At 41.9% G+C, this 8785-nt stretch overlaps 1 protein-coding gene across 2 annotated transcripts; it reads left to right on the top strand.

Annotated features, from left to right (window-relative positions):
- Window positions 1-1396: 1396 nt before the first annotated feature.
- Window positions 1397-8501, top strand: LOC146381369 (cerebellar degeneration-related protein 2-like). 2 transcript variants are annotated; one of them, XM_084937372.1, is made up of 7 exons: window positions 1397-1495; window positions 1591-1662; window positions 2296-2408; window positions 3699-3847; window positions 3952-4119; window positions 5731-5950; window positions 6124-8501. In XM_084937372.1, the coding sequence occupies exons 2-7, from the start codon at window positions 1593-1595 to the stop codon at window positions 6724-6726; spliced, it is 1323 nt and encodes a 440-aa protein (XP_084793498.1). In that variant the 5' UTR covers window positions 1397-1495; window positions 1591-1592; the 3' UTR covers window positions 6727-8501. The 2 variants fall into 2 exon arrangements, with proteins under 2 accessions (XP_084793498.1, XP_084793497.1); XM_084937371.1 differs by having other exon boundaries at window positions 1397-1662.
- The last annotated feature ends 284 nt before the right edge of the window (window positions 8502-8785 follow it).

Genomic DNA, 8785 nt, shown 5'->3' with positions numbered 1-8785 from the left:
TTTTTATAGCTTTAGTTTTAGAAGAATTCTTAGTTGAATTTAGATATTGCAAAAGCTCATAGGAGTATACATAAAAGGAGGGATGTCTTCCTAAACATTTGTATTTGTGAATATGAAATTTACCCATTAAGTTTAACAAGTTAATCATATATCTGTTATCATTGTTGAATTGTCTTTGTTTTTTGTGGAGACCAAATAATACATATTTCCAAAACAGAGCAAATCCTTTAAATACATTTTCTGAGATAAAGACACATAATCTCTGCCAGAAGTCTTGTACAAGAGGACAAAACCAAAGAAGACGTACAGTGGATTCCTTGCAAGTCTTACAAAAACTACAGTTTGCATCAATGTCTAATTTGAATTTGCTTTGAAGATAATCTTTAGATGGGTAAATTCTGTGCATTAATTTATTTTATTTTTATTCGTTCCACATAATATCATCAGTCAACCGGTTCCAGAAAAAAATTACATATGGTAGCGTGGTTATACTATTCTGAAATAAAGATCTGATAGGTTTATTGTTGTTTTTTGAATGCTTAGAAAAGCATATCTTACCAACAGTTTGTATTGGAGATGCCAATGGTCTGTGGTCTGATGGGATATTAGGTTTATTCTTTAAAAGCATACAAACCCCTGTAGGTATAGAGCCAAATACGTTAGTATAATCATCACGACTGATAGCTAAATTGAAATGTAAGAAAAATTCTTCATAGAAGAAAAGCATACCATTTGAATCGAATAACTGGTTAACTAAAATAATATTGTTCCTAAACCAACTATCTAAGAAGATAGATTTTCTGCTGTTCATTGATGACCGCAGATCATTAGCCTACGGTATTTCTGGGGTTCTACCTTCGTGCTGTCATGTTTCTGCAGCGCCCCCGTGTGGTGGCTATTAATCTTTGGCGGACCAAACTCGGAGGAGCAGGTGTGGCGACCTGATGCCGGAAATCACGGGTGCTAATCTTCACAATAAAACCACAATTTTATTTTACCTTTGTTAACCAGACATTACTACGCCACTGACGTTTAAATATAGTGGAATCATTTTTTTCTCAAATTAGTTAACATCCAGTCCGCACACGTTCCTGTTGCTTTTCCATCTGTTATTCACAGATTCCACAATAACAAGATTTCGTTTTTGAACCCAAATTAATATGTTTCTGCTAAAGGTCATACCTGCTGATCATGTGCCCAGCTTTTTAATTAGTGTACTTCAAGTTTTACTTTGTATCTTTTGTTCTCTTGCTGTTTATCTGTTTCTTTCTTTCTTTCTTTCTTTAACATATTTGTATTTTTAAATCTTTATGCGCTGTCGTCTTCTTTTTCGGGTGTCTTGGTGCAACACTTATTCTGAAAAACCAAACCGGAAAGCGATCCTGCGCGCTGACGATTTCATGAGCGGTGAGCTGGAAGTAAGACTGTCCTATGATGAGCGCGCACCGGTGCCGGCTGTGGGGGGGAGAGGACGCTGACTGAACCGGTTATCTTGGTATATCAAAGTGTTTCATGTTTTTAATGCAGATAAATCTTTAAAGAGTTTGACTGATTAAATAAATTAAAATAAAATCCCGAGGATGCTTACAGACATGATTGTGGAGGAAGAATTTGAGATAAAGGAGGAGGAACCGTGGTACGACAAGCAAGACCTTGAACATGGTACAGTTTCCTTTCAGTCTTTGTGTCTCAGTGCTTAAAGATAAAGATTCGCACTTAGTCTTTATTTACCCTGCAGGCAGAGAATTACAGGGCTGTGTTTAATATATGAATGGCATTATAAGTAATTTTAAAAAATATGCACGGGCAATATTTGCATAAATTTCTGTGGGTTTTAAGTCGGGGTGGTTTTAGTCTGAAGTCTGATTTAGTGGAAATTTTGCGAGTCCTGGAAGGGTGCGAGAAAATCCAGGAGTCAGCAGCACACTCACATATGCGGCAAAAACAGAACCGCTCTGCCTGAATGTGCCTCTGACTTTATTCATCCTTTCTGCCTGCATGGGCTGCTTTTACGCTAGTGGCCGTGGGTTTGTGTTCCTGTGTGTGCAATCACCTTCACATTTTATTATGTTTTTGTCCATGTAGAGTGAAAAAGAGCTTCGCCTGTAAATGTAAAAGTGCATGCCTTTTATTCCTTTCCTTAATTGAGTTTCTAAAGAGACACTTTGTGTTACTGGATTGCTGCCAACACCAACAGCACCTCTGAAAGCTGCTTGTCAGGTCTCCTTCACCATTAGTACAGAGCCATGAATGCTGAAGGACTTACGGTTTCACCTCTCTTCGTGTCTCCTGCAGACCTGCAGCTGGCAGCCGAGCTGGGGAAGACCCTTCTGGAGAGGAACAGGGAGCTGGAGCAGGGGCTCAAGCAGATGTACTCCAACAACCAGGAACAACTGCAGGAGATCGAGGTAAATACCTCCTTTCTCTCACAAAGTATAGTCCTAAACAGCGCTCTCATTTGGCCAGGCTGTGCTGAAAACATCAAGAGATGAACCCGCTTCTCTCACACAGCTCTGATTTCCTCTTTAATGCTTTCAGGGTGTTACTAAACGTTAACACGAAACATTTTGCTGTACACAGCCATTTCTTCTTCTGGGGATGGACAGACATGTGTCCCTTTACCTTCAAACTCCCCGAAGGCTGTGGTCCAAAACAGTAGAAGCTCAGAGTCAAAACCTTTTCTAAGAGACTTCTGACTTCCTGCTAAATTTAACTAAATAGGCTCAGCCTGGTGGTGGTGGTGGTGGGGGGGGGGTCTGGCTCTAAATCCATCCCTGCATTAAACTGCTGACATACACAATTAATCTCTTAAGACCTGCAGCAGACACACGTGACATCAATGTTGACCAGGGCTAGGATCGATTCGCTGATTTACGCTCGCTCTTTGCTGGATTGAAAGGCGACTAATAAAAAGAAGCACCATGAACACCTCATTTTAAATGTACAGCTTGCCTTGTTGACTTTGGACTGTTTATGTTAGCGTGTCCGGGCAGAGTGAAGTTACTTATCAGCTGGGGTTTTTTTCTTTCTTTTGATTTTACGCCAACTGATTACATGACGAAAGTTTCCTGGCTGTGACGCCCTGTTATATAATACGTCCTCAATTAATCTGGGACTTAAGGGAGGCATTTAGGTGTTACTGGGAAATAAAATTGTCGAGCTGTTAACCTGCCAGAAAAATGCTCAAATAGCAGCATGTGTATAATAATAGAAGGTTCTCACATCAAACATGACCAAAGTTTAAATATTGAGTATCTGCTGAAAATGCTTATTTAAGAATTTGGGTTTTTTTATAAATCTACTCTCGACTCTGTTCGAGTCAGTGAGAGAAGATTCATAAAGGTGCAGAAGCTTCACCTACAAGCTGTTCAAACCTTTTGGCTGCCCCTCACAAACAATCAGATGAAAGTGGGCTTACAATGAGGGGAGCTTGGAAAAGAAATTCAAGCTAGGCTTTAAAGGGAGAGGAGCTAAAATATCTGTCAGCTGGATAATGAATTATTTTAAACACTGAATCATGCAAAGCTACTGTAGAAGACGGTGAACATAAAAAGATGAGTTATCAGCGATTTTTGTAATGATTTAATCATTAAAAATAGCTGCTCATTTGACCTGCTAATGACTGATAGTGTAATTGTTAACAATAATAGATGTGTTTCTCCTTTTAAGCCCTTATCACCTTTTTCTCTCGCCTCCAGTACTTGACAAAGCAGGTGGACCTCCTCAGACAGGTTAACGACCAGCACGCAAAAGTGTACGAGCAGCTCGACCTGTCGGCCCGAGAGCTGGAGCAGAGCAACCACAAACTTGTTCTGGACAACCGGGCAGCCCAGCAGAAGAGCCAAGGGTGAGACATTTATCACCGGTTTCTTATTAAAAACCTTTTTTTTTTCTTTGTTTTTGTTTTTTTACTAACTTTGTTTTCACTGGTTTTTATTTTTTTCTGTGCAGGCTTACAGAAACTGTGGAGCTACTGCAGATGCAGGTGGAGGAGCTGCAGCATCAGGTGGAGGAGCTGAAGCTGAGTCCCTTTCCACCTCAGAAACCTTCACACAGAGAGAGCTGGCCTCGCAGCACTCACAGCGTGTCCTGCCTGCAGGAGCTGCAAAACACACTCAGGTGGGTAACGTGCAAACACAAATTATCACAGACCAGTGGAGCTTAAATAAGGAGTCGAGAGAGCTGACTTCAGACGGGCAGATCTGAAGCTTGCATGTGTTTATATCATCATGAATGGTTCTGGGAACCATTTATGATGATGTCGTTTTCCATCTTCCCTGCCTAATGTTACACGCTCACAGTAAAAGGGGCCAAAACCTCCAATTATGAGGTAAATGTAAGTAAAAGTAAACACTGTGGGACAAAATTGACGACTGATATAACAATATCTCTGCACTGATTTCATTACACGGTCTGCTGCAGGCACAACATGCTCCATGATGACTGTATGAACATATTCTCTGAAAAACATCTGCAAGAAGTCGTATTTAGGCACTCGATCTACTCAGGGGTACAAATGCCCAACAGTGCAGGGAGATACTGTAGTCCTCAGTTCCTGATATGAGATAATTTCCCCTTCAGCTGATATTTTAGTTCATTTTCCACACATACACCTTGCATAATTATTATCTGAGCCTGAAAAATGTGCTGTCAGTACTGTTCTTGCAGGTGGACATCCAAAACCTGCTAACAATGGATAAACACCTGTAGTTTCAAACTCTATAACAGGTGAAATTTTATACATTCTGGAGACTGTGGACAGTAATTTGTCAGCTCATTGCTGTGTTTTTTTTTCTGGTAAAATCGCCTTAATTGCTCTTTGTAGGTCTCAGGAGGAGATCTAAGCCGATCCTCTCAGCTTTAGCTTTAACCTATCTGCACTGATCCTGCTCTTCCTGGCAGCGGCTCGTGTCTACCTCGCAGAGGCCTGTGTGCTTCGTGCCCCCGTCACTTGTTCTTGATCTGTAGTGTGACGCGTTCATTCACAGCCTCAGTTTAGTCTCTGTGATGTGTAATCCTGTTAGCAGGGCTTCTTCACAACATGCAGGAAGTCTCAGTGATAAAGTCAGAGTGCAGCGCGGTGGTTGAGGTTGGAAGAAAGGAGGTCAAAGTCTCGAGCTGAGAGAACATCTGTGTCTCAATATCTGTCTGAAGTTGATGAACTCTCACTCAGGCTGCCCGGTGCTACTGATAAGCCCTTAATTCCTTGCTTAGTGTGCTTTCTTTTCACTGGTCGTTACTTATTTATTTATTGTTTTCAGCTCTTCATTATCTTGGATATATATATAAATTTTCACCCACACATCAAGACAAATGGATGAAGCTGCAGATTTGGTTTAAATTGTCAAAACGCTTAAACGGTCACAAAAAACATAATATTTAAATACCAGATTGAACAGCCTGGCTGCTGACCTTTGACCCTTCTCCCAATTGCATTTATTGCCATCTTTTAAGCTGTTAAGCAACATTTATAAATAAGTGATAATGGATAAGATTAGCTGAGGAAATAATCTCCATTAGAGATTCTTTCGCCGGGTTCCTGTGGAGCTTTTAGCCATATCACATGGTCTCTATCAGCCAACAGGGTGCTCTCCTGGGAGTCACTGCTTTGGTCAGGACTGTAGTCAACCATCTGCTGGCTGTAGCTTCATATTTAGTATCCAGACATCAGTTCTTTTATTTAAATACTGTATATGGAAATCGGGGTCTAAAATGCACCTGTTTGTGCAGGTACGACTACGATCCCGACAAACCCTCAAAGGATATCGAGCCGTCTACAACATCATGGCAGGAAGAGGAGCAGGACTCGCTGCGACAGTCCCTCCATGCTCTTCAGACACAGTTTGCCACTGAGCGTGCTCGGAGGGAAGAAGCAGAGCGAGAGGCTGAGCTGCTCGCCAGAGAAAATGCAGAGCTGGAGCAGCAGCTGGCCAGGATGGCAGGATGTCAGGTAAGACTGACACCAGTATCTCTCGCTCTTTATCACTTCTGTCCTTAAATTTGTTTCCGACTTGCATCCATCCACTTTCTTGATCACTAATCCAATTTAAGGTCACGGGTGGCGGGTAGCACCCTGGACAGGTCGCCAGTCTAACAGTTTGTCCAACTGTCTATCTTCATCAGGCCAGACTGTCTGAGCTGGAGCGCGAGGCGGAGGAGCTTCGTCAGCTCTGGAAATCAGAATCCTCTACAAGATGCAACAGGCCGGACGTCCTCCACGGCCTGCTGCCGCACACAGTGTTCCTCAACCCAGAGGAGGAGAATGACGGAGAGGCATCTTTGGCTAAAAGCCCCGCGGTCCTGAAGCGCTGGAGAAGTGAGCGGCTGATGAAGGCGACGCAGATGCCAGACTCTCCTGACAGGGTCTATGACCACGAGTGCTCCTGCGTGCGCCGGGCCGAGGTAGTGAAATATCGCGGGATCTCGCTGCTCAACGAGGTTGACGCTCAGTACAGCGCCTTGCAGGTGAAGTACGACGAGCTGCTTCGGCGATGTCACTCTGAGGAAGACGAGCAGGACAAACTGAGCCACAAGTCAGTGCAGACTGCATCCTTCATCGCCACCACATTCCCTCCTCTGACAGACAGGGAGGACTTAGAGGATGACTTTCACCAGCCGGAGTACAAGGAACTCTTCAGGGAAATTTTCTCCCGCATCCAGAAAACCAAAGAAGACCTGATTGAAAGCCGGGGGAAACACTCAGCTGGGAAAGCTCTGCCTAATTGAACACTTGTAAAAAGTTAAAAGGGGAAAAAAAAAACAAGAACAAAATAACCGTCTAATAACCGTCTTCCTGTTTTGGAACAACTCTTCGAAAGACTTTTATCTGCCCAGAAACTGTGATCACCGCACAAACAGCTTAACAGATAAGGGCAACACAGGAACACAAAGGCTAACACCACCAGCTCACGTCGCAGATGTGGCTCGTTTTGCACAGAAACACCAGTGCCTGACGCCACCATCTCTACTGTGCAATCGCTTTACCTCAATTTGCGAAAACGTGTTCACAAACAACCTCCTGGGGGAAAATTGTCTTCCTTTAAGCCGACTACTCTTTAGTTTGAGTCACACAGTTTCCTTTTAGAGAAGTAGCATTCTAAAGTAAAATCATCAAGTTCCCAGTAAAGATACAAAATTCTCGAAAATATAGAAAGTGTACGCCTTCCTTCTTCCTTAGAGTAAATACTTCCTGGAAATCAAACCACATCAAAGCTTCAACTTAGGCTCTGTGAAATTTGTTCTAGACTAAGGTAACACCCAACAAGTAGTCTGAAACATTAAGTGTTTTAATTTTACTGTCGGAGAAGACAAATATCCCAAAAAAGTACAAATTCAAGAAGCTAGAGCTGGGACTTTTAGCTTCTTTATTGAAAAAACAGCAGTGGTCCACTGTTTTCTGATTCTGCTCCGTTTATGGTTCCAACCAGCTGCTGATGGAAATCTCCGCCCTTTAGCCTATCGGCGCTCCACCAGCCTCTTGTTAACGGTGCGTCTCAGAGGTGCTGAGCAGGTATTGTGCTGAGACCAGAAAGGGAACAAAAGCAATAAAAGTTGTTGGCCAGGCAGCTAAACAATGACCGCGTCTCGTCTCAACTCTTTGGATCACATGATCACAATCGCTTTTATATATTAACTCCAAATGGCGTTGCTCTTTCTGGGAAATTTCCAACATCATTATTAGGAAATTATGGACCTGTGAAACAGAAGACCATGTCTGTTTTGGGATTTTTTTTTTGTTTGTTTTTAACAGAGCTCATGTGAGCTGAAATACTTTATAATTTATGGTTTTCTTCTCCGCTGTAGCAAAAAAGTGAATTTCTCGATGGTAGTTTTCCTGCACTTGTTAGAGTCACCATTGCAAGGTTGACTAAGTCTGGGTATACAATGAATGACGTATTTGTGATGGAGTTCAGAGGTGATTTTTAGGTGCTCTAATATATTAGGGTTTTTGTAACTGATGCATTATCCTCCTGAATTTATACTTGATTGTCTTATGGTAGTTTAGATGGCTGTAAGCGAATGTTATAATAAAGTTTACCAAAATATTAACTGTGTACTTGATAATATAACCTGTAACGGTGTCTTGAAGTATGATTAGAAGCTTTTTCTTAGCAGCACTTCTGTTGCTTCTGCTGCCCGATGTTCACGAGTCCTTGTTCAGCTTAATAACTGTGCACTGCTGTATCTGTAGATGTCTGTAAAATCTCAATGAGATGCACTTTAGAATTGCACAGGCGTTTTCAATGCTCTTCTGACACTTTGCGCATGTGTTGTAAATGTAGCTAGCTAATGCTACATGTGATGTGCTACTGTCTCCTTCAGAGACCTGAATAATCTGCTGTGTTTTTCGCTGTTTCATGGTTAATGTTACTTCTCTGAGCCATTAAAACATGAAGCAAGCTGAGATGGAAGCGTTTGTGTGTGCTGTTTACCATGTTTACATGTTTGTGGGGTCCAAAAATTTGAAGTTTACTGTACTTGTGGGGACCAACAGTTGTTATGAGGACAAAATCACCATCCAGACATGTCTGAAGGCATTTTTGAGACTCAAAATGAGGTTTTAGTGTCAGAGTTAGGGTTAGGCATTCATTTTTGATGGTTAGGGTAAGCGGCTAGGCAAAGCATTGTCAATTAGATGTCCCCATAACTGTGGATGTGTGTTTTTGCTCTAAAATACAATTAAATCTTATCTATCGAGAAAAACGTCACTGATCCGCTTTAACAATTCAATTCAATTTTATTTATATAGCGCCAAATCACAACAAAAGTCGCCTCAAGGCGCTTC

This window comes from Perissodus microlepis, chromosome 8, assembly GCF_051167445.1.
Source record: "Perissodus microlepis isolate ML-2025 ecotype Zambia chromosome 8, ASM5116744v1, whole genome shotgun sequence".
Taxonomy (NCBI): Eukaryota; Metazoa; Chordata; class Actinopteri; order Cichliformes; family Cichlidae; genus Perissodus; species Perissodus microlepis.
This window is presented reverse-complemented; position numbering and strand designations above follow the sequence as displayed.